At 36.5% G+C, this 26558-nt stretch overlaps 2 protein-coding genes and 2 pseudogenes across 3 annotated transcripts; 2 read left to right on the top strand and 2 right to left on the bottom strand.

The window, feature by feature from the left end:
* Positions 1-1417: 1417 nt before the first annotated feature.
* LOC106653615 (fibrous sheath CABYR-binding protein-like) lies at positions 1418-3290 on the bottom strand. Of its 2 annotated transcripts, none has more exons than XM_023458696.1 (2): positions 2326-3290; positions 1418-2251 (listed from the first exon to the last, which is right to left on the bottom strand). In XM_023458696.1, the coding sequence occupies exons 1-2, from the start codon at positions 3127-3129 to the stop codon at positions 1673-1675; spliced, it is 1383 nt and encodes a 460-aa protein (XP_023314464.1). In that variant the 5' UTR covers positions 3130-3290; the 3' UTR covers positions 1418-1672. The 2 variants fall into 2 exon arrangements, with proteins under 2 accessions (XP_023314464.1, XP_023314463.1); XM_023458695.1 differs by having other exon boundaries at positions 1418-2266; positions 2326-3289.
* Positions 3291-4718: 1428 nt separating this feature from the next.
* Positions 4719-4837, top strand: LOC111693612 (annotated as a pseudogene).
* Positions 4838-19139: 14302 nt separating this feature from the next.
* LOC106653632 (paired amphipathic helix protein Sin3b-like) lies at positions 19140-21818 on the bottom strand. Its single transcript, XM_014373149.2, has 3 exons — positions 21482-21818; positions 20310-20597; positions 19140-19747 (listed from the first exon to the last, which is right to left on the bottom strand). Exons 1-3 carry the CDS (start codon positions 21651-21653, stop codon positions 19419-19421), a joined length of 789 nt encoding a protein of 262 aa, XP_014228635.1. The 5' UTR covers positions 21654-21818; the 3' UTR covers positions 19140-19418.
* Positions 21819-23187: 1369 nt separating this feature from the next.
* LOC111693611 lies at positions 23188-23306 on the top strand (annotated as a pseudogene).
* Positions 23307-26558: the final 3252 nt, after the last annotated feature.

Below are 26558 nucleotides of genomic sequence, written 5' to 3'. Positions count from 1 at the left end.
CTTGAAACCGGGCAATAAATTGAAGATTTACCTCGACCAAAGTTGATGACACAATGCTTGCCTTCAGGACAATCGTACTCATTTCGGCATCCATCAGGACCAAGCGGAAGCTCCTTAGCGACCGTTGAAGAACATACCGCCGTCAATACCAAAGCAATAACGAAAGCCTTCATATTATTGACAATTTACACTACTTTGATAATAACTTTGTAACTTGGCAGCAAAGCAATGAACTTTTTCAAAGAATGATTCAAATATCAATGTGAAAATAAAAACTGATACTTCTCCTATCAATACCTCTCAAGCAACTGAAGTATTCTGTTCGGCAGTTGTTGCTTTTAAATACTTTGCTAAATTGTTTAAATATTCATGTATATTGTGGGTAAATTTTAATGTGTCATTCTTCCTGTAGGTCAGGCTAAATTTTTTTAAATTATATTGCCGCTTTTGCATCTCAAAAAAATTTTTTCTTGTCGAATGTTATCCAGATTAAATATATTTTGGAAGACGACTCTTTTCCTTGTTCGTATTGAATTTTAATTCGGTGGGTTTTTTTGTAGCTGATGTGCTGTAAATAATACTTGTGCATCAAACGTTAAATAGACAAGTGATTCTTTGTTTTTTCAAATCTCTCGATTTAAATTCAAAACATCAATAAACAGAAAAATAAAATAATTCTTAAGAAGTGATACATGTTAAAGTCTTGTTATGGTTAATTCAAATTAGTTCATATGAATTTATTTCTATAAAAAATGCATAAAAATTTTTTTTAATGCATTGAGAGTTGCTTTTACATAATGAGATTACATAAATTCAAAAATATCACGCCTATAAAATTTATTGTCTTCCTCTTACTGTGCAATGCAGCCTATACATGACTGTATGTCTGCAATGAATAGATTCATATATGTGGTGTATACACGACTGTGTGTCTGTATGTGCTCTCTAGATTGATACAAATTACTGCATATTCACGTGATTTGCTTTAAATATGTAAATAATTGTATGCGCATTGTCTCAAAATTAACTCAGCTTACTGAAAAAATGTGAATTTTCTTGGCAGAAAGATCAAAAACCTTATTTTCAACGTATTTTTTGACGAGCAAATAACAGTGATTTTGAAATCTATACTTTGAATATAATTTCAAAGCTGCAGCAAACCAAAGTTGATTTTTCACGCGGTTGCCGACATTTTATTATTGTATATTTGAAAAGCACAAAAAATTTTTACCTGTGTCTACACTTTATAGATTTTATTAAAGATCATTTCAAGGACTCCAGTAAGAAAAAAGACCCTAATTTAACCTACAATAAAGCTCATACAAGGATATATACATTTATAAAAAAGTGTCATGACTAATATAATTAATTGTATTTATACTTACAAAATTTCTAGAATATATTTTTTTAATGTCTGTATTTTAATATTCATTTTTTCAATGTACAATAACAATAAATAATTCAGAGCGAATGTCTGAGAAACTTGTTTACGAACGATTTTACATGAACTACATAAAAATTATGTACTATCGCCGTTTGAAATTTAATTACATATCTCAGTCATATCATGGAACCGTTGTTTTTCGATTTTACAATGTACAATTTGACTGATTTATTTTGTTGATTTACAAATAAAATTAAGCTCTGTTTTTGATCATTCGGTAGTCATCTTTCATTGTAGTCTTCTTGGTTTAAGTTCAAAATATTCAAGAAATTCTATTCTCTTCACGTTCTCAATGTCAGGCTTTTCGGACTGTACTTCAGGCTCGGGTATAGCGTCGGGCTCGGGTACAGCGTCAGGCTCGGGTATAGCATCAGACACGGGTATAACGTCAGGCTCTTCGGACTGTATTTCAGGCTCGGGTATAGCATCAGACACGCATATAACGTCAGGCTGTTCGGACTGTACTTCAGGCTCGGGTACAGCGTCAGGCTCGGGTATAACGTCAGGCTCTTCGGACTGTATTTCAGGCTCGGGTATAGCATCAGACACGCATATAACGTCAGGCTGTTCGGACTGTACTTCAAGCTCGGGTATAGCGTCAGGCTCGGGTATAACGTCAGGCTCTTGCTCGACACTTTCTGTAGTCTCTTGAGGGGCATTGTTAGAAGAATCGTGCTTTGTACCTTGTCCAAAGTTTAATTTTTTTCTCCACGCATCTTTTTTTTTATTCCGAAGACTTTTATCTGGTGTCCACTCGTTAATATAATTTTCGGTAGGGCTGTATTCAAGTTTGCCGTTTTTGTTAAGCTTGAAGTAGGGGTTCTGTCAGTGATATCATTGCAATTATTAAATTGTTTATTCGTTTTTTTTTTAATAATTACCATTTTTCCGCGATTAAATAGGCCTTGATCTCTGCTGCAAACTTGGATCCCCGCATTTGACTTAGCTGGTACCTTCTTACGTGGCTTAGCTATTACCTTATTACGTGGCTTAGCTATTACCTTCTTACGTGGCTTAGCTGGTACCTTCTTACGTAACTGAACTGGTACCCTCTCTCGTGGCTTAGCTACTTCCTCCTCATCTGACTGAACTGGTACCTCCTCATGGGGCTGAGTTCGTATCTCCTCAGGTGGCTCAGTTACTTCCTCCTCATTTCGCTGAGCTGCTTCCTCCTCACGTGGCTGAACTGGTACCTCCTCACGTAGCTTAGCTACTTCCTCCTCACCTGACTGAACTGGTACCTCCTCATGGGGCTGGGTTCGTATCTCCTCAGGTGGCTCAGTTACTTCCTCCTCATTTCGCTGAGCTGCTTCCTCCTCACGTGGCTGAACTGGTACCTCCTCACGTAGCTTAGCTACTTCCTCCTCACCTGACTGAACTGGTACCTCCTCATGGGGCTGCGTTTGTATCTCCTCAGGTGGCTCAGTTACTTCCTCCTCATTTCGCTGAGCTGCTTCCTCCTCACGTGGCTGAACTGGTACCTCCTCACGTAGCTTAGCTACTTCCTCCTCACCTGACTGAACTGGTACCTCCTCATGGGGCTGCGTTTGTATCTCCTCAGGTGGCTCAGCTACTTCCTCCTCATTTCGCTGAGCTGCTTCCTCCTCACGTGGCTGAGTTGGTATCTCCTCAGGTGGCTCAGCTACTTCCTCCTCATTTCGCTGAGCTGCTTCCTCCTTATTCATGTTGTGGGTTCTAAATTGAATGACCAAATCAACGATAATGTTCAAGAAATTTTCTAAAATTTGATTCTATATCCGTTTCGTAGAGCAGATCGTGTGGTCTTTTGCAAGATGTAAACACAGAGTGAGCGAAAGTTTTAGTGGTCTTCAAATTGAACGAGATTAATCGTCAATTTGTACTAACATTGCTACATTACTGAAAAGAATAATAACTCACCCGGTGTATGGAAAAATATTTGAAAAATTCGTTGTAATGGGACAAATTTTGAAAATTGAGAGTTTTAATGCAATGAATCTATTTCCAGTCGTAATTAAGCATAAGCATTGCTTTTCTAAGTTGAGGTATTATATTTTAGCTTTGTAAAAAGGGAAAAAAAATTTCATTTCAAAAACCAAAAGTTTGATTGATTCGAAATGTATACACAGTATATTTTATTATTTAAAAAAGCTATAGCTTAAGCTTTAAATAGTCAAAATTGTCAAAATTGATATCCTGGCTCGACGGCGTCTTGGCACCCAAACCTGCAGGCCACTTGAAAATGGATTAATCTAAATTCGTCGGTGTAATTCACATTAAAATTACTGTACATCTAAAAAAGACTAGGAATAATATCCCAAGTCTTATATGCATCTCTAGCAGCATGATGCACTGGTGTGGTACGACGCGGCAATGGCTTGCCGTCTTCATTGACTTCGGACTTTTTTTTGTAACTGGTGCGAATCAATAATTTATTTTCCCTCATAATGGTCTAGATTTAATACACATCTTTGCGGCCCCCCTCTAGATGCCAATCAATTTCTTCGCGACGCAAAATGTCTCCAAGATTCGGAAGTGAGCCCTGCTTCCAAAATATGATGAAAATTACGAACTGATCGAGAAATCTACATCTCTCTTCTTCGACCTCCCAATTGACTTTTTCGCGTATACTTTTCAATTTTTTAGGATCGAGGAGTTCGTCGATGAAAATCATGATATCAATGTGATTTCGGCGTGGCAATGGAGATATACATTTTTACATAGCTTTTTTATCGACCATTGATTCTGTTGAATTTTCGACGTGTCCTTAGAATGTTTAAGAATGTTCTAAGACAAGAAATGTCTACTGGCATACTGATATAATGTAGGTACTTGAAAAATATTGCTTAAATTTTGTATAGCTCAATAATGGTGTATAATTAGTATATTTTGCACCTAAGGAGTGAAAAATTGCAAAGTCTCAACGCACGTGTAATTTATCATCCGAGGCGAAGCACATTTTCAGGATCACATTTTCAGGAGAAAACTCAATGCATTGTCATTGGTTTTTTCTTGTTAATTTTTCAAGTTATTATTTGCCATTTTTGTACTTTCTTCTTTAAAGTAGATTTGCATCGTGAATAATTAATCACATCTTCATAATTGATAAAATTTATTCAAAATGAAATCTCACATAGAAATTATATTATGAAATTTGATTCTATTTAATTTTTGCTCTGAAATCTTTTAAAACTCATTCTTAATTATTACATACTACGAAGTATTATGACAAAATATCTTCCTAAATCGTAAAAAAAGTTGCTTTGAAATCTCTGTTGTCCATACCTTAGACAATGTCTACGTCCATTTCACTCTGAAAGCTACGGTTCTCGTCCGATCACCGAATATAAACTGGGTTGAGCGCGGTTAGTACTTGGATGGGTGACCGCCTGGGAACCCCGCGTGACGTAGGTACTCCTTCTTTTGACTTTTTCAAGCATTTCAACATTTTACTCTTGAGTTTTTTCATTTTTATGTTTGTAATTGCTGTCCTCAAATATGCTTGCTAACAATTATTGAACAGACAGTAACTGCTACAAAATCATAATTTAGAATTTGCTTCTAAGGTTGTACTACTCTGAAAAATATCTCGTCAAGAGATTTTTTTCTCGTTGATGACGTTAATATCAAAAACATCTATATAAACATCTCTCTGAGGCTCATAATTGAGACGTACTTAAAAAGATCTTTTTTTACACGAGATTGCATTAAAAATGACCAAAAAACTTGGTACAAATTAACTGGGATATCTTCTGCACGTCAAATAGACCAATTTCACTATTTCTAGCAACATTAAATCAAAAAGTGGTACACCCTTCTACGTAAAATCAACAAGAAGTAATCAGCATTTTTGCACTTTATAAATTAATTATGAAAAATATTATGACATCTATTTTAAATTTCAGAATTATCCAAGTCGTGATGTTCATTATTGAATCAAAGATGATGCGAGTTCAGAGGTGAAATGAAACAGTCAAGAAGTTAATTGTTATAACTTCATCTTCGTCAAAAATCGCATTACAATTTTGTTTTTAAAAATATGTAGCGGTGAAATCCAGACGTCGAATTACAGTTGCGAAAGTTGATATAATTTGAAACTAGATTAGAGCTCACGAGAAGAAAATATAGAATTGAATTGGCAACTGTACGAGTAAGAGACGATCCAGCGATATGTTTGTTTATAATAAATGTATGATGGAAGCCTACACAATAGATTCATTTTTCAAGATGTTATTTTTCACGAGCCTCATTACAGTATCAGGGGATATAATTAGCATGAATAATTTCTCGAGTAAGCTATTCATCCACCCATATTTGTATTACGTCTCCTGTGTACTTTACATGAATAATCGCTGCTGCGCTCTATAATGATGCCGCCTATACCAAGCTTTAGATAGTTAATTATTCATACAGGTACAGTTTTCAATGATATAGGCTTGGTGCATTCGTCGTGTCGTCATTGCACGCATCGCAACGACGACGACGATGGCGACTTTTTACGATAAGATGCGCAACTGCCTGTCGATCAATTTTCGAATCGTCGCGCTGATGGGCTGCAGACTTCGCGGCGCCGTTCCAACGACGACCGCAGCAGCGGCGGCGGCCCCGAGCCTCGTCGACAAGCTGCCCATGTTCTACGTCATCTTCACGGAGACGCTGGCGCTGCTGGGCCAGATCAACTTCGTGGCGGCGCGCTGGTCGCGCGAGCCCGACTTGGCCTTGCAGTGCGTCGGCCACGCGCTCAACAACGCCCTCTGCATCTCCAAGGGATTTCTGCTGCTGCTGAATACGGGCCGACTGCGAGGACTGCTGGACGAGCTGCTGCGAGACTGGCGACGCTATCAGCCGGCCCGCGCCGAGGACCGGGCGAGGATCGCGCGCAGAGCCGAGAACTCGCTGACGCTTTCCAAGGTGTTGATGTTCAGCACGCTAAGCTGCATCGTGGGCTTCGGGCTGCCGCCTCTCTTGTGAGAATATGCAATATATTATAAGTGTGACTGGAGAGCGTGTTATGTATGAGGCGTTTCAGCCCAACTGCCCCATCGTGGCGGCCGCACCGCACTTTTAGTTTAATTTCTATCTCGCTGGAAAACCCCCTAAACGCACTTAAAAAAATACGTAGCACATGCTTTCGAATGGAAATTTCCTCAGCTTTCCGTAAGTTCAATTTTCACAGGGAAATTTCAAAAATAAATTTTCAAAATTAAATATCTCAAAAAGCATATTTTTAAGTTTTTTTAAAATGATCTCAATCGAAAGCTGAGGAAATTTCTCATCAAAATACATGTTTTCTAGCGAGTACATTTCATTATTACTAGCTGAAATACAGCGACGAACAGCAGACGCAGCACTGCGCGGCCAGCCGCTAGCCGCCAGCCTATGTGCTCATGGCAAAGGGGCATGTGACGGCATCGGTGCTAATATTAAGCGTGGCACAAGACGAGCTAGTTTACAGCTAACAAACAAAAATCATATTACTTCTGTTGACTCTTCGTATACATGGGCAAAAACATATTGCAAAGAAACTGAAATATTCATCAGTAAAAAAGTAGACAAGGAGCAAACTTGTTACGAATTGAAGTCTAGAATTGAGAATCGTAAACCCATCCCAGACACATTGCAGTATCATGCTTTTATTCCTACCGGCAACATCAATTTTATTCTTAAAAAAATATCTTTAGCATCTACGCACGATGTATAAAAAGCACTTTCACAAATAAAAAGCAGCCACCGAAAGATGATACAACCAAAGTCAAAGTTAAGAAATCGCGAGTAAAATGAGTTTTTTCTTCTTGACAACTGTCATACGTCTCGAACTCTTTTTGGAACTTATAGCGATCAAGTAATACATGGCACATGCACGTGGCGGGTAACGCGCGTAGGCTGGCGGTTGGACGTGCGGTGCTGCGTCTGCTGTTCATCGCTGTATTTCAGCTAGTAATAATGAAACTAGCGGCGTTCCTCGCTCGCTGACGCTCGCTCGTAATAATGAAATGTACTCGCTGAAAAACGTGTATTTTGATGGGAAATTTCCTCAGCTTTCGATTGAGATCATTTCAAAAAAACTTAAAAATATGCTTTTTGAGATATTTAATTTTGAAAATTTATTTTTGAAATTTTCCTGTGAAAATTGAACCTACGGAAAGCTGAGGAAATTTCCATTCGAAAGCATGTGCTACATATTGTTTTTAAGTGCGTTTAGGGGGTTTTCCAGCGAGATAGAAATTAAGCAATTTCGACTAAAAGTGCCATGCGGCCATCGCGCTGGGGCACTTGAGCTGAAACGCAATGTACGTTAACCCTTTAACGCCTGAAATGACCATTTTTGGACAACATTTATAGCGATGAATTACACCGACTATAAATTGTTTGAAAAACTTTTCAGACATCATTTCTTACGCAAAATTTAATGTACTTTTCGAATCCGGTGTCAGAATTTAAAAAAAATTATTAAATAAAAAGTTATAAACAATTTTGTAAAAAAAAACATGAAATTTCGAGAAAAAAATCTCGTTTAACTCAAATTTCAACACGGAAAAAAGGTTTACTCGTGCGTCTCACGCATATAAATTTGGTCAATGGCTTGTATACTTCATTGTAAAACAGTTATAATTATGAACTTCAAAATGGCGATCATCAATTCGGCTCGCGAAGACCTGTACGTCATAAAATGATTTCGTCAATTTTTAACTCGATAACCATTCATTTTACTAGAATAAGTTATAAAACAAAAAGTGTTTAGAGTTGACCAAAGAACGCGCCTGAATTTTCGCAGAATTTTTGGAGCGATTTTTGGATTTTTGAAAAAATGGTGTTATCCAGAAATCCAAAAATCGCTCAAAAATTCTGAAAAAAATCAGGCGTGTTCTTTGATCAATTTTAAAGCTATATTAAAATCATATAGAGCAACGATTTTAGTAAGGTAATCGAGGCTGGAATATTGGCTTTTGAAAGTCACTATCATCACCGCAAATCGCAGGAGTTTCAATAAAACAAGCATTACTTTAGTTTTAGATTTGAAAAAACAGCTCATCGCTATGAAAAAAGTAGAGGTTCGTCGTTCGAATCAGATGTTGTTAAACATTGCTTGTTGCTGTTTCTAATTGTTTATAAAGAAAGCGTTGAGATGATCAACTGTATACAATACGTACAATTCATAACGGCGTTTGTTGGCTTAGTCCTAACTGTTTCGAGAAAAAATTCCAGTCATACTTGCAAACTCGTTCGAATCAATTTTTTCCCCTATAATTTTATAATACAATAGGCGTTATATTACATATTGAAAAATATTCCAGCGAAAATCTTATACAGCCATATTTTAATTTATCAATCATTAGGCGAGGTGCTGCGCCATCGCAGTCATGGCGCATTGGCTTGGCCATGTTTATCGCGTTGAGAGATACAGTAACGAGATCTAATTTAGAGAGGCGGAGCAAAAACATAATGACGTCTAGATGTATTTTTTCGTATCGACGGGGTAATACAGCTTTACTAGCTGCGGCTTCTAGCCGTACCGCGCAGTTCTCGTACTCTTCGTAAGATGCCAGTACCGCTCGGTACCACCGCGCGCGCGTTGCACTGCGTGTCATTTTTTCTCCTTCCACTAACTTTCAAGTTTCGAACGCATGTTCTCGTGCATCGCCTCATGGCTGGCTGTGTTATCGTCGATTAAATTTAAACCCATCGGTGATCCTCTCAACTTTTATTCAGACTAATAAGAAGTAAGAAGTAAGTGTAAATTTACAACAACTGTTAGGATACATCTCGAAAAATATATACCAGCATAAAATCTTGACGTCTGTATAATCGCGAGTGCGTGCGTGTGTATTACGGGCAAAAACGAATATGAGTACACGAAGTAGCGTTATAAATCAACTTCAAACTATTTATTAAACAATTATCAATTACAAGATTGAGAAAAAACTGACAATCAAGTGGCGCCGACTATCATATCCGACTTTCAGACATCATTTCTCCCGTAAAATTTAATGTACTTTTCGAATCCGAGGTCAGAATTAAAAAAAAATTATTCAATAAAAAGTTATAAACAATTTTGTAAAAAAAAAACATGAAATTTCGTGAACAAAAATCTCGTTTAACTCAAATTTCAACACGAAGAAAAGGTTCGCTCGTGCATCTCATGCATATAAATTTGGTCAATGACATGTATACTTTATTGTAAAATAGTTATAATGACGAAATTCAAAATGGCGATCATAAATTCGGCTCGCGAAGACCTGTATGTCATAAAATGATTTCGACAATTTTTAACTCGATAACCATCCATTTTACGAGAATAAGTTATGAAACGAAAAGTGTTTAGAATTGATCAAAGAACACGCCTGAGCTGTCTCTGACAGATTTGAATACTTTTCTGGGTGTTGTAATTTTCTTAACATATAATAAAAGACCATCTCAACGAGACTATTGGTCAAATGATCCATTTTGAATAGTGATATCGTTCGCAACTCCATAAGTAGAGATAAGTTTGAAACCCTTTTCTCGTCTACACCCGGCGTCGAATATCCGGCGACGATTAATTTTCATTTATGTCGTGTGCGTACATAATAAGTATTTAAATATATTTTGTAAGTCAAGAGTCAATCTCGCTGGCTAATTTAATTCGTCGATGCACTGAGTGTGTGTTTGTGTGTGTATTAATTAAGGTGGCTCATCAGTAAAACGGGTCGACAACAGATGTTTATGAAACTGCACATTTGCTTGTTACTTTTCTCATGTTACCTGCCGTAAAATCGATTAATAATCTCATCTTTCAGTAGTTTAAATGACAATAAAAATTTTTATGAATTAACTTTTCATTAACAGATGCTTCGAGATCGAATTACAACGGAGATCGATCACAACCGGAAGCCGCGAGCGAGTTATACTTTACTTTTTAGAAAACGCAGTGACGGTACAAGGCAACGCTCATAACTATGGAGCTTTCTCTTTTTCAAACTACACATATATATAGCTTCAGGTGCATCTGCCCTCTAGCGGACTTCTTATAGGGTACATTGTCTCGTTGCCATACGTCGAGTTAGTATTCGTTAAGTCGTTGACGTGTAAGCAGCTTCGTGAATGAAAAGTGCAGTGCGTGTATAGAGTCCAGAACAATGTTTGAGCGTGTATCCAACGAGTACGAAAAATCAATCGAAAATGGTTTTAAAATTGTTCATCGCAGAAAAGTGTCAAGAAAATTAAATTATGTTCGTTTTAAAGTGATTGAAATAATAAAAGAAGAGCGATACGATCTTCTTGATCAACTAATTAGCGATTTTACAGGTCTTAATTTGCGGCATATATTCGAGAGCCAAGAAATCGATGATTTTCTCGAGGCAACCTTGAATTACATGAGCAAAAGTTGGGAAAATTATGACTTCGGAAAAAGTTTTATTGACTTTGTCGCTGGCAACGGCTACGAGGACGAACCCAAATTCGACAAGGACGGCAAACCGCTATTGCTTCGTCATACTCCGCTGCATAGTGTTGGGAAACTAGACGATTTTTTCAAAGAATCTTGTGTGACGCATGAACTTTTTAAAATTTACAACAATTTCAACGTTAATTACGCCGACGAATTCGGTCAAACTCATTTTCATATGGCCTGTAAGTATGGCGTAGAAGAAGTTGTCGAAAAATTTCTCGACTTGGGCCAGAATCCTAATATCGTTAACGAAACAGGTGACTCACCGCTACACAATGCTGTTTTCTATGGTCACGAGTATGTGGCGGAATTATTGTTGACATACGGCGCCGATCCTAGCTCGACCAACATAGACGGCTGGACAATTTTGCACTCTCTGTGCAAAGGCTACCAAGCGCCAAATCACCACCTCTTGGAGCTGATCGTTCATACTTACGATACGAAGCAGATAGACGCTCGCGACAACGAGGGTTGTACAGCGCTGCACTTGGCTCTAATTCGCGGAAGCGTAAACGTAGTCGGGTGGTTGCTAAGCAGTGGCGCTGATCCCAACTTGGCCAACGACGAAAGATCGACAGCAGTGCACATCATCTGTGGAATCGACGATCCGAGCCGATTGCTGGAGAATTTATTCGCGATATGCGACGAACGAGGTCAACCCGTGCGAGTCAACACTCGGGACAAGTCGGGTGACTGTCCGTTGCATCTGATGTTGAAAAGCCCGTTTTACGACAAAGAAAACATTACGCTCGAGCTGCTGATAAGAAGAGGCGCTGATGTAAATTTAGCCGATACGAATGGATTCGCACCTCTGCATCTTATTTGCAAGAGAAACGACGACCATGACTTGGCGATGACCTTCTTCAAGACCGCCAATGACAACTATCAAAAGGTGCAAGTCGATGCTCGAGACAAGTCGGGTTGGACCGCGTTGCAGTGGGCTGTGGCTAGTCTCGATTCGGAGACGGTAAGCATTTTGCTGCAAAACGGCGCTGATCTGTCGAATTTCGATTTTCCGACAGAAGAACACTTCGACGAGGGCTTCCAACGTCGACCCCTGGAAGATTTATCCGCGCTGAAATTGCGTTTGGCCTCTGGCTCTCTGGCGGTCATGGAACGCCTAGAAAAAGCGGGATACGAGTTGTATCGAAGAGACGTTCTGACGATACTAAAATTGTTCAGTAAGTACAAATTGTTGGATGAATCGTCGGATCACGATGAATTCGTGGATCCGAATTATTTTTGCAGATACCACGAATTCAGAATCAAAGCGGAAAGAATCGCGATAAATCTGTCGCTCGGCGAGAAGACTCCGATTCGCTCGCTGTTGGATTTGATAAAGATACCACTGCAAGAAGTGCGAGAAGCGGCAGAACGACTGACATACAAGGATTATCGCGAGTTCGCCGATACGAAAACATTAAACGTGTTCCGTACATTGGAAGGAGAGTCTATTCGTGCCCATTTATTGAGTCTGTGCCGAATGAAAATGAGAAGCTTTTTTCGTGGTTGGGCACTGGATTGTTTCTGGGAACTGATACACTGCCGACTGCCGGCGAAATGCTGTGAGCTAATCATAGATGAAACTTTTGACACCGAAGATTTAATAAATATTTGCTTGACGAATGCGGACTGAAGCAGATCATCAAGAAACAATTTACTGCATTTATTTACTGTACAGTTTAAGTCTAATTTTACTTAAGAAGACCTTACACCTCCAAACTACAAAAACAAATGTTTTTTTTTTTTTTTTAAATTTATTTTTATTAGAATTAAAAGTCACATGGTGATGAAAATTTTTTCAAAAACTGAATTGACCTTAAACTGTATGGAAATTTAATCACAGTATATATAGATTTAAAAAGGACAAAATTTCCAAAAAATCAAAAAAAATCGCGTCGTTACAATAAATAGTAGGGCTGTGCGAGTATCCGATTTTTCTTGTTTTACTCGACTCGAACTCGAATCGTCGAGTTTTTTTCGAGTACTCGCACAGCCCTAATAAATATAGCCCAGGATAGAAGCATTGGAAAATCGACAAAATTTCGATGAAATTTTTTGTTGCGATAATTTTGTTGAGTTGTGTAGTTTAGAGGTGTAAGGCCAGCTCAATATTTTCTGTATATTTTTCATATCAATGAAATAAATTAATTAAAATAAATCTTATAAATTTAATCAAAATGATAAGTTTGATTTCTCCATAAAAATACCTTGTCCATACCAATGCTATCGAAAACATTTGGTTACTTAAATTTTCCTGCCTCGACAAGCCACGGATTGAAGTCACGTAAAATTAATAAAGAGATATTTGAGAATGAAAAAAACGATAAGCGACTGATAATTAGTGTTGAGAAAAATCATTGCACCAATTTCTAGTCCCTTTTTAGTGTTATATATTTCCAATGATTTATTTAAAACACACATATCACATTAAGGAAATACACCTGCGTTGAATTCTGTAAATTGAAACAAAAATTAAATGTTAAAATTAAAAACCTTTTTTTATGTAACATTATGTTTTTACAAGTATTTTTTAATCAGAAAGCATGTCTCTATATTACCTTTAATTATTGAAATTAATCCAGGACTCATCTATAATGACTTGTGATTCTAAAATCCTGTTCGGTGAGAACCTGAATTCAATTTTTGATCTTCGAAGTTTTAAAAGTGTTTATTCAATTTACCAATCTCAAAAACTAGCAAAAGGCGATGAAAAAAAAACTTTTGTCTTTTTTTCTTATTTAATTATACAAACAATTTTCCTAATCTTTTATCGAAAGGGGATAAACATCGCAATATTAAAATAAAAAGTCATCGGTCATTAGTTTTAAGAATAATCACTTAGCACTAAAAACACGCTTACCATATTCAACTCAATTACATCATTCGAATCATTTTAAAACCCGTACAAACGTTTTGACTGAAAGTGTCCGAATACTGATACAATCATGACCCCATCAAAAAAATAAATATATCATTTCAGTCTTTTATTTTCCATCGCAGCAATCTCGCCGTTTATCCTCTGCGCCGTGGCTCGAGCGAGAACGATGATCCTTACAATCGAACGAGCCCGAGCCTGGACTACTCGAAGCGCATATTTCTGATCGAGTATCCGTTCCCGATCGTCGAGCCGGCCATCTACTCCCTTGTGTTCCTCAGCGAGGAGCTGATGTGTGTGGTCGGGGGCATGTTTTACGTGGCCTGCGACACGACCTTCGCCCAGCTGCTCACCCACATCACGCTGCAGATCGAGGCGCTGAGGCTGGACGTCGAGGCGTTCGTCGATCGCCAGTCCAGCGACGCCGAGCAGATGAGAAAATTGATCCTGCTCGTGCAGAGGCATCGCAAGCTGTTGCGGTATCTATCGGCTTGTTTTTTATTTTTTTTTTTTTTAATTTTTTTTATTATTTGTATTTAATCTACGATTCGTTTCTGTCGCTCAGTCTCTGCGAGACGCTCAGGCAGATGTACAATCCCGTGATCGGAGTGCTCGTGCTGATATCATCGGTCAACATTTGCTTCAACATCTTCGAGATGAGTGAGGTACGTATCGTATTATTCGAAAAAATGCTACAAAACTACCTATGACTTTGATATACTTGACGCATGGATATCGATGAATTTTCCGGATTGCTATTAACCCCTATTCTTCTCCCTGATCGAAGAGCTGATGATCTTAGATTTTTTTTCTATCGCATAATCGTATTTTATGTGAAAGAATGAATTGGTAAATCCATTTAATATTACATTTTTTGAATGTTATACTTTTGATCTGCTATATTTACTATCCGACGCGATCAATAAAGAAAAATAATTCAACAGATTTTTTACTTGTAATTATTTATTAATATGTCTTGCATTTGGTACAGAAATATATGTGAGTATATTTATTTTTATTTTTTAATCGCTATATACATTGGAAATAAATTCTATTGTTTGCATGATACAAATAAATTATCTACTCAGCATTAGTCTACTGGCATGCTATAAAAGACTTTCACATCGCAGCCTTGATCATTTTTGTGAACTTCAAATCCGACACCCGGTGGTAAAAAGTGGGTGAAGTCATTGATTAATGTAAGATGTTCTTGAAATAAGTAATAAATCCTGGTGATAACTCCTGGAGTATCCATGTCTCCAGACTTGAACTCGTTCATAATCCTTAAGAAATCGTAGTAAACCTGTGGCTGATACCGAAATTGATATTTAACTTTATCAAGATACGATAGGGCATCCTCAACGCTGACTCTTATGTCTGATTTTCTTGAACATAGAAACTCTTGGACAAAATTACTGGACTGAGACATAACTTCTTCATCCGAACCTGTCACAGTTTTTTCATCCGAACTTGACACAACTTTTTTATCCGAACTTGACACAGCTTCTTCATCCGAACCTGATACAGTTTCTTCATCCGAACCAAACACCGTTTCTTCATCCGAACTTGACATTACACTAGTTGACATTTCTTCGTCTTCCACTGTAAAAGAAAATATATATAGTCAGATCATAGAAGAGGAGAAGATGTCGAGGAAATTGCTCCAGTTTTTTTAAAACATAACAGAAGCAGTTCATAATTCCACGGTTTGAATCGTACGCGCCATATCGTATCTGAAGTGAAGGCGGGGCTATGGCGTTTTATCTTGCTCGACAATGTTAAAATCTGGCCCGTGACGTCATAGCCCCGCCTTCAGATCCCAATACTATGTATCTTCTTTCACGGCTCTCGGTGGGATAAGTCACTTTCTAATCTGGGAATCGGATGTAACGTGTGTTTTAACGATATTTTCCACGAATATAAGCCTAGTTGCGTTTATATGTGGAAAAGCGAATTGAGAAGAATTTCCGGTAAATATTCAATGCAACACATGGCATTTCATCTAGTAAATGAAATTATTTACGAGTCATCGAGCATCAATACAATAGAAGAAGAAGAAGAAGAAGAAGAAGAAGAAGAAGAAGAAGCAGGCGAGACCGTAGCAATTGATCGTACACGAATGTCAAGCAACACGAATCAAAACACGTGCTCGACATAAGAGATTTTAATGAAGTGTTCAATGAAATCGTTTTAACTAGTTGTTTGACGACACGTTACTTTTTAGGTTATAAAAGGCGGATAATTGAAAATCAAGTTTGCTTAAAATTACCGTTTAATTGAAACCTAATGACATGAGCACATTTTTATTAGTTTCATAGTCACTCCCATGAAATTTCAAGTTTAATGGTTCACTAGAGAATACAAAAAATGCGTGCACCTTTCAAAATAACTGATACGATTTTGGAGTGTTAATTTTTTCATATTATAACTGTTGAATAAGTAGTTAGAAGTATTGATTTATAACACTAATTAGTGTACTTACTTTCGTTTTTGTCCGTGGATAATTTTTCAAGTACAAGTAATTTTTAAATTGTCTCTCTGATACGTGCACCCACACCTACGCACACATTCGCGATTAGACAGACGTCAAGATTTATGCAGGTATCTATTTGTCGTGTTGTGTAATAACAATTGTTATAAATGTATACTTACTTCTTGTGAGGGCTAATTGAAGTTGATCGGATCACCGAAGGCTTAAATTTTAATTTCGAGGATTATGAAGCCGAAACGACGGGCGGCTAAGCCAACTTGGGTTGTACACGATTGAGTGTTTCAATCACAAATGACGATGCCGGAGAAAAAATGTCACGCAGTAAAGCACGCGGAGGTTTCGAGAGATGCTACCATCCAACATAGAGCGCTAGCATACAATCGGAAAGATACGTTTCACTTTCCAGAAAATAGTCAGCGCGATGCTCACGCTTACTCTAATGAAATTCGAAATGTCATGAAAAGTTTCATGAAAAGTAAAGTATAATCCGTCAGGAAAACGTGTAAGGGGACACCAAATTCTCAAATTTATCAAAAAAAAAATTTGATTCTTTCTTGATGAAAGGAAAAATATTCCTTCATCTTTGCATACATTTTCACTCCGTTATTTTAAGTTTTCTATTTTTTTAATGTGAAACGTCAGTTGAAACAAAGTTTCTAATTGAATAATTAATCCTATACTTCACTACTTTGAATAGTTATACGAAATTTCATTTCATTTCATTTAGTAATTTTTACAGAAAACAGGATCAAAGTTTTTGATTGCGAAAACGATAATCGAAAAAGCTTTACATTAAATTTTAATCTAAGACATAATTAATAAAAATTTTATAGGTAAACCATACTTCAATTTATGCAATTTATTTCACATTACCACTTGCAGATTTACAAATAAAGGTACTCGCCATCTAGCGGTGAAAGCAGACTTTTATTACCATCAAATTTTCTTCAATATTTTGATTCATTATTGCTTTAAAAAATGCTACCAATTCACAAACACATTACATTATAATACATTGGCAAAGAGCTTCCTCCTAAGCCAAATTTGTAATATATTTTTGACTTTTAATCAGACGCATTCTCCACAAAAACATAATTGGGTTACCTGAAAGAAAAAATTGAAGTACAATTTTTTTCTATTCTGGCAAATAATTAAAAACTTATTAATCTATGAATTCTTGATCACAATCTTACTCATTCGTATAATACACGTGAAAAGCCCACATCCATAATAAATGTATACTGAAATAAATCTTATGAGTATGTTACATTACGCGAGTATGATCATAAAAATAGTAAAAGCAATTAAAGTACTTCCGCGTAATGTAATGATTGACTGTAGCACAGGTATTCGGGAGAAATTCATATAGCCATGATCCAAAAGACTCCATTATAATGCATATGTAGATCTTAATCGACAATGTGTGATCATAAAACTCAGGTGCGGCATAATAGCGTCGTATATTACCGAGTGTTTTAGTCCATATAGATAAATTAAGATAAAAAGGAGATCTTTATTAGAATTTACGAGGCTTTCATTTGATCAGCTCATTTGATCAGCTGCTCTTATGAAAATTTCCTATAGGATCCCGCGAAATTTGTACATGAGTTTTATAAGATTCCAGCAGGAATTTCGCGGAATCAGGTAGGGAATTTTTATAAGGGTGGCCACATGGCTCCATCTTAAATATTTCAGTTAAAGTGTTTACTTAAGTTGATCTTTATGTTATCGTATTGAAATTGTACTTTTAGTCTTCAGATGACGTTTATGCCGCGGATAATTTTTCTTCGCTGTCGAATTGAGTTTATAGGTAGGACACCATGTCTAATATCTCTCACGGCTATATTTTATGTTTCTAAAATCAGAGCTTTGTTGCAGTCTAATCGAATCTTTGGATCGTGGCGATATAAATTTCTCCGGAATATCTGTGCTACAGTAAATCCTTACATTAATGGCCTTTTATAATTTTTATAATCATACTCGCGTAATGTGATAGTAAATCCAACTTAATTAATCAATAATGAAGGTGTTAAATTCAAAAAAGGCCTAGATACTATGCATTGTTTTTAAATGCAATATCTCATTGATTAATTGAAAACCAATGGAATATATCGACAATTCAACAATAAAAGAACAAATTTTCATATTCCGTTTGAAATGTTCGTTAGTTATTTCAATTTTTTACAATTAAAAATGCAATAACTATTATAGCTTCAATAATAAGCTCGTGTGTGTTTGTGTCGTATTGCAGGAAATGTCGGAGGGGAAGTATTCCACAGGCTTGGTACACGCCAGCATACTCACGATGACGATGTTACAAGTGTTGTACTACTGCTCATTCGCTGAAACTCTGCGCGAACAGGTGTCAAACACTTGCCCACATTACTATAGAACACGAGCTAATTTTAAACGATGGCACGTGGAATAATCACCAAGATTTATTTTCTTTTTTTTCGGTCTCGCATCTATAGGCAGAACTGCTAGCCGATTCGATTTACAGTTCGGACTGGGCCGATCTTGATGCAAAATTACGACGGGATTTGCTGTTCTTCGTGACCAGAGCCCAGATACCAGTTGAATTTACGGGATTCAAGATCTTTCGAATCAATCATCGGCGAATCACATCTGTATGATAAAAAAAACAAGGGTATGCTCTTGTACAGGATATAACGTTCTTATTTTGCAGATATTGAGAAAGTCCTACACGTTTTACATGGTACTGCAGACGAGTAAATGAAAGATTACGGAGAAGAAAATTACGTGGCTTCAATCTCGATTATTAGCTTTTCTAGAGGTTCACGACAACCAAAGCTCTCATGATTTATTATAACTACATTTTAATTCTGTTTGAGCTTGTGCCTTAATGATGTTGTACATTGAACTAAAATAAGCTCAAACGAAAAAATGAAAATTCAAGATAATTATAGAAAAAATTGATAAAATTTTATTATTTTATTGATACAAGGTTATTGTTCGTACTGACGAAATAAAATCACAATTTATATCAAAGTTTTAACAGTACGTCAATTGTAATATCTCTAATTTTATTACTTTTTTAATGACAGTCCAATCCAATGAAATTTTTGTGATCAAACTAGTATTTCCATGAAATGAATACATTGAAACTATGCGATACGTAACCAATGCCTTATTTACAATTTGTTTCTATTGGTGGTGCAATAAGCACAGCTAAAGTTGATTAGTCATCATCATGTGTTTCAAATTTATAACCTGGTGGTAAAAATTGGTTCACGCCAACGAATAATTCATCATGTTCATGGAATAATCTACGAATTTTGTGCATAAATTCTCGAGTATCTAATGCTCGATTTTTACATTTCTTCATCAAGCTTAAGAAATCATGGTAAACCCAAGGCTGATCCTTAAATTTATTTTTAACCTCATTAAGATACGATAGGGCATTTCCAAATATGCGTGCTTGAGTCCTCGATACCAAATCACTAGACTGCGACACAACTACTTCGTTCGAACTTGAAGTGCTATCGACTAACATTTCTACATTTTCTTCTGTAAAAAAAAACACAACTGCGGTTAAGTAAGATCATATAATTTGAAAAGGCATCGAGGAAAATAGCTCCAGTATTGTTAAAACATAATAAAAGCTGTACATAATTCCACGATTTTTCCACCGATTCGTACGCGTCATAATATATCAATTGGAATTCGTAATGGAATCTTAGATCGCTAGATACGGCGGGATGAAACATGATACTGTTTCTCTTTCTAATTTGTCGATAGACGAGATACGTCGCAATCGAGTTACTTGTTATTATTATGCTTTTAAAATATCACGAGTTCCTCGGGAAAATCATTGGGAAGTTAAATTTTCGAATTAGATTAGATGCATGCATGCATCTGACAATATGATACAAGGCATTGCTACTACTCGATGAATTATATTTAAAATAACATTGAAAATTCATTTACTCGTAATTATTCATCAACACATTTCACGGTTTGCGAAGGAACGTACATCTTCACTTCAATTGTTTAAATTTGGGATCAAATTGGTTTTTATACAATACAGATGAATTAGAATTATCCAATATTAAACCATTGCATTACTTACCCGTTGTTATTGTTGCTGGTGAAATAGACATGCCTAAAAAGATTCTGACAGCGTTGCCTTGATCATTTGTTGTAACTTGAATATTGTAACCGGGTGCTAAAACTTGATTGAAGCCAACGATTAATTCAGGATGATCTTGGAACATGTGACCAATCCTGCGTAAAACTCCCAGTTGATCTATTTCTCCAGACTCATAGTGTTTCATCAAGATCATGAAATCTTTGTAGAGCTTGGGCTCGTTGCGAAGTTTCGCTTCAACTTGATAGAGGTACATTTCTACCACGTTTACTGTAAAAGAAAATATACATGGTCAGATTATAGAAGAGGAAAGATTTCGAGGTAAATTGCTCCAGTTTTTTTTAACATAATAAAAGCTGAACATAATCCCAAGCTTTTTTTTCTGAGTCGTATGCACCATATCATATCTGAAATGAAAGCGGGGCTATGCCGTTTTAGCTTGCTCGATAATGTTAAAATCTGGCCCTTGACGGCATGGCCCCGCCTTCAGATCCCAATGCTACGTATACGGAAAAAATGGCACACGGCTGTGAGCCGTACAAAATATTCACGCACGCGTGCTCATGAAATAGCCGTGCATGCACAGGAAAAAGCTGGGCATGAGCAGCGCAGCGCTCATCGCGCGTCAGTCGCATAGCACGACACTTATTGTCGAAATTACTCATTTTCTAACACGCGGGAAAATCTCCTAAACCTACTCAAAAAAAAATATATGACATACTACATCGACGGAAAATTTTCTCAGTTTTTTGATGGTGTGTTTAGATTTTCCGAAAAAACTATTTTTCTTCGGATAATTAAAAAAATTAACTTTTAACATTAAATATATTAAAAAGCGTAATTTTAAGATTTTTTAAAATAGTCTAGCCCGAAAGCTGAAAAAATTTCCCATCGATATGCAAGTTTTCATAGTGTGAAAATAATTATTACTTATAAAACCACAGCGATAAACGTGTAAAAACGCGTTTTTACACATTCATCGATGTAGTTCAGCTAGTAAAAATGAAAGGAACCATCTGTAAAATGTATATTCAGATGAAAATTTTCTCAGCTTTCGATCTAGACTATTGTCAAAAATCTTAAAATTACGCTTTTTATATATTTTTAATGTTAACAGTTTCATTTCTTACGTGGCTTAGCTACTTCCTCCTCACCTGACTGAACTGGTACCTCCTCATGGGACTGAGTTCGTATCTCCTCAGGTGGCTCAGCTACTTCCTCCTCATTTTGCTGAGCTGCTTCTTCCTCACGTGGCTGAGTTGGTATCTCCTCAGGTGGCTCAGCTACTTCCTCCTCATTTCGCTGAGCTGCTTCCTCCTTTTTCATGTTGTGGGATGTAAATTGAATGACCAAACCAACGATAATATTCAAGAAATTTTCTAAAATTTGATTCTATATCCGTTGCGTAGAGCAGATCGTGTGGTCTTTTGCAAGATGTAAACACAGAGTGAGCGAAAGTTTTAGTGGTCTTCAAATTGAACGAGATTTATCGTCAATTTGTACTAACATTGCTACATTACTGAAAAGAATAATAACTCACCCGGTGTATGGAAAAATATTTGAAAAATTCGTTGTAATGGGAAAAATTTTGAAAATTGAGAGTTTTAATGCAATGAATCTATTTCCAGTCGTAATTAAGCATAAGCATTGCTTTTCTAAGTTGAGGTATTATATTTTAGCTTTGTAAAAAGAGAAAAAAAATTTCATTTCAAAAACCAAAAGTTTGATTGATCTGATTGAAGTTATAGCTTAAGCTTTAAATAGTCAAAATTGTCAAAATTGAAATCCTGGCTCGACGGCGTCTTGGCATCCAAACCTGCAGGCCACATGAAAATGGATTAATCTAAATTCGTCGGTGTAATTCACATTAAAATTACTGTATATCTAAAAAAGGCTAGGAATAATATCCAAAGTCTTATATGCATCTCTAGCAGCATGATGCACTAGTGTGGTACGACGTGGACTTTTTTTGTAACTGGTGCGAATCAATAATTTATTTTCCCTCATAATTGTTTAGATTTAATACACATCTTTGCGGCCCCCTCTAGATGCCAATCAATTTCTTCGCGACGAAAAATGTCTCCAAGATTCGGAAGTGAGCCCTGCTTCCAAAATATGATGAAAATTACGAACTGATCGAGATATCTACATCTCTCTTTATCGATCTCCCAATTGACTTTTTCGCGTATACTTTTCAATTTTTTAGGATCGAGGAGTTCGTCGATGAAAATCATGATATCAATGTGATTTCGGCGTGGCACTGGAGATATACATTTTTACATAGCTTTTTTATCGACCATTGATTCTGTTGAATTTTCGACGTGTCCTTAGAATGTTTAAGAATGTTCCAAGACAAGAAATGTCTACTGGCATACTGATATAATGTAGGTACTTGAAAAATATTGCTTAAATTTTGTATAGCTCAATAATGGTGTATAATTAGTATATTTTGCACCTAGGGAGTGAAAAATTGGAAAGTCTCAACGCACGTGTAATTTATCATCCGAGGCGAAGCACATTTTCAGGATCACATTTTCAGGAGAAAACTCAATGCATTGTCATTGTTTTTTTCTTGTTAATTTAACAAGTTATTATTTGCCATTTTTGTACTTTCTTCTTTAAAGTAGATTTGCATCGTGAATAATAATTCACATCTTCATAATTGCATGATAAAATTCATTCAAAATGAAATCTCACTTAGAAATTATATTATGAAATTTGATTCTATTTAATTTTTGCTCTGAAATCTTTTAAAACTCATTCTTAATTATTACATACTACAAAGTATTATAACAAAATATCTTCCTAAATCGTGTAAAAAAGTTGCTTTGAAATCTCTGTTGTCCATACCTTTGACAATGTCTACGTCCATTTCACTCTGAAAACTACGGTTCTCGTCCGATCACCGAATATAAACTGGGTTGAGCGCGGTTAGTACTTGGATGGGTGACCGCCTGGGAACCCCGCGTGACGTAGGTACTCCTTCTTCTGACTTTTTCAAGCATTTCAACATTTTACTCTTGAGTTTTTTCATTTTTATGTTTGTAATTGCTGTCCTCAAATATGTTTGCTAACAATTATTGAACAGACAGTAACTGCTACAAAATCATAATTTAGAATTTGTTTCTAAGGTTGTACTACTCTGAAATAGTATTAGATTTTATTGAAATAGTGTTAGATTACATTTTCATCATTAAGATATTAAGAATATCTCGTCAAGAGATTTTTTTCTCGTTGATGACGTTAATATCAAAAACATCTATATAAACATCTCTCTGAGGCTCATAATTGAGACGTACTTAAAAAGATCTTTTTTTACACGAGATTGCATTAAAAATGACCAAAAAACTTGGTACAAATTAACTGGGATATCTTCTGCACGTCAAATAGACCAATTTCACTATTTCTAGCAACATTAATTCAAAAAGTGGTACACCCTTCTACGTAAAATCAACAAGAAGTAATCAGCATTTTTGCACTTTATAAATTAATTATGAAAAATATTATGACATCTATTTTAAATTTCAGAATTATCCAAGTCGTGATGTTCATTATTGAATCAAAGATGATGCGAGTTCAGAGGTGAAATGAAACAGTCAAGAAGTTAATTGTTATAACTTCATCTTCGTCAAAAATCGCATTACAATTTTGTTTTTAAAAAATATGTAGCGGTGAAATCCAGACGTCGAATTACAATTGCGAAAGTTGATATAATTTGAAACTAGATCAGAGCTCACGAGAAGAAAATATAGAATTGAATTGGCAACTGTACGAGAAAGAGACGATCGAGCGATATGTTTGTTTATAATAAATGTACGATGGAAGCCTACACAATAGATTCATTTTTCAAGATGTTATTTTTCACGAGCCTCATTACAGTATCAGGGGATATAATTAGCATGAATAATTTCTCGAGTAAGCTATTCATCCACCCATAATTGTATTACGTCTCCTGTGTACTTTACATGAATAATCTCTGCTGCGCTCTATAATGATGCCGCCTAGACCAAGCTTTAGATAGTTAATTATTCATACAGGTACAGTTTTCAATGATATAGGCTTGGTGCATTCGTCGTGTCGAGAACATGCGTTCGAAACTTGAAAGTTAGTGGAAGGAGAAAAAATGACACGCAGTGCAACGCGCGCGCGGTGGTACCGAGCGGTACTGGCATCTTACGAAGAGTACGAGAACTGCGCGGTACGGCTAGAAGCCGCAGCTAGTAAAGCTGTATTACCCCGTCGATACGAAAAAATACATCTAGACGTCATTATGTTTTTGCTCCGCCTCTCTAAATTAGATCTCGATACTGTATCTCTCAACGCGATAAACATGGCCAAGCCAATGCGCCATGACTGCGATGGCGCAGCACCTCGCCTAATGATTGATAAATTAAAATATGGCTGTATAAGATTTTCGCTGGAATATTTTTCAATATGTAATATAACGCCTATTGTATTATAAAATTATAGGGGAAAAAATTGATTCGAACGAGTTTGCAAGTATGACTGGAATTTTTTCTCGAAACAGTTAGGACTAAGCCAACAAACGCCGTTATGAATTGTACGTATTGTATACAGTTGATCATCTCAACGCTTTCTTTATAAACAATTAGAAACAGCAACAAGCAATGTTTAACAACATCTAATTCGAACGACGAACCTCTACCTTTTTTCATAGCGATGAGCTGTTTTTTCAAATCTAAAACTAAAGTAATGATATGTTTTTGGTTTCAAATCAGAACTTGACTGTTTTGCTTTCATGATAACTACGCCGAAATTCTATAAATTCTCTCGTTTATACAGTAAAAATAGTGCATATTACATTTGCTTTCGAGGTAATCGATATTTAATCCCTATTTAAATTTAATTATCGCCATAACAACACTATGTACTGTTAGTACTCGAAAATTCATTTAAATTTCATAGTATGCGCGGGCCCAAAAGCCAATGCGTGACATCTATTGCGCACTGCGCAACGCACATGTTGGAGGCTGAATCGTTCGGAAAATCTAATCTACTTTCTAAAATAAATGCTCATTCATTAGAAGTGTGCATTACAAGCATCAGTCTATATAAGTGCGCCAAGCTGTTCACATCTTCGTTTCAAATTCTACCTGTTTCAAGTGTAGGTGAGTTATTAGTTTCGATTACGTGTTCAGTAGAAGAATCCAAATCTATCATGGCAGAAAATGATCTTATAACTAATATTTTCATCGAGAAAACCTTAAGAGATTTATTGAGATTGTTTGAAATTGATACCTTTCAAATGGATTCAAAACAAATAAAGGAATTAAAAATTATGATAGAACTTGCGAATTCATCTTTATTATTCAAAATGGCATTGGACGAGAAGCTTTTAAATGTATTTATATTTGCGAAAGAGCACGTGGAGTTAAATATTCATAAAATATTTATTGACGGAAAGTCTGCAGTTCATTATTTATGTAAATATAAGAAGGACTTAAAAAACAAGTATCATAGCTATGATAAACCAAAAGTTATGTCCCTCATTGATTATTTTCTGAAATATTCCGAGGAAAATCATTGCGACGATCATGGATTCACCTATTTACACGGAGCCAGCTTCAAAGGCGATGTCGAGGCGGTGCAACGACTCGTAAGCCAAGGCGCGGACATCAATGTCGACTCTTACACGTGCTCGCCGCTGCACATGGCCTGCAAGTACCACCGAATGGACGTCGTGAAGGTCCTGTTGGAAAACGGAGCGGAACCAAATCATCTGGACAAAGAAGATGAGTCGACTCCGCTTCATGCGTTGGCCCGACTGCGTGTGTGCGACTGTCCCGAGTTCTGTACCGACAAAATAGACGACGACAAGAAAGAGAAGAAGAGAAGACCAGTCGAGGAGATCGTCGACTTACTCGTCTCGAAAGGAGCCAATATCGAGGCACGAAATGCTCGAGGTTTCACACCTCTGGAATCGGCGGTGTCGCTTTTGGACTATGAGCTGACAAAGCCACTCTTGGAACGAGGCGCGAGTCTGGACAGTTTGAGCGAGAATATTACGTTTAGCACAGATTATACATCATCCGAATTGCGTGATTATCCCATTACTTTTTACATCGCTGAGATGATTCGGTTGTTGTCGTCGAATGGATTTTACTGGAAAGTTGACACTCGACTGAAAATTTTGAAGTTTTTTATGAAATATCGCGATTTTTATATAAAAGATTTGATTCTGTACACCGAAAACGGTGAAGTGGATTTAAT

The sequence above is a fragment of the Trichogramma pretiosum genome, unplaced genomic scaffold (genome assembly GCF_000599845.2).
Source record: "Trichogramma pretiosum strain Unisexual culture from Peru unplaced genomic scaffold, Tpre_2.0 scaffold75, whole genome shotgun sequence".
NCBI lineage: Eukaryota > Metazoa > Arthropoda > Insecta > Hymenoptera > Trichogrammatidae > Trichogramma > Trichogramma pretiosum.
The sequence above is the reverse complement of the archived record's forward strand: the minus strand, read 5'-3'. Positions and strand labels throughout refer to the sequence as shown.

Bases quoted from the DNA above. Each gene is read 5' to 3' on its own strand.
- LOC106653615 (XM_023458695.1), bottom strand. From the start codon at position 3,129: ATGAATAAGGAGGAAGCAGCTCAGCGAAATGAGGAGGAAGTAGCTGAG. The intron at 2,267-2,325 runs GTAATTATTAAA...TATCACTGACAG, and splicing joins TATTTAATCGCGGAAAAATG to AACCCCTACTTCAAGCTTAA.
- LOC106653632 (XM_014373149.2), bottom strand. From the start codon at position 21,653: ATGAAAAAGGAGGAAGCAGCTCAGCGAAATGAGGAGGAAGTAGCTGAG. The intron at 20,598-21,481 runs GTGAGGAGGAAG...TTTCTTTTACAG, and splicing joins GGAGGTACCAGTTCAGTCAG to TAAACGTGGTAGAAATGTAC. The intron at 19,748-20,309 runs GTAAGTAATGCA...TTTTTTTTACAG, and splicing joins ACCAGCAACAATAACAACGG to AAGAAAATGTAGAAATGTTA.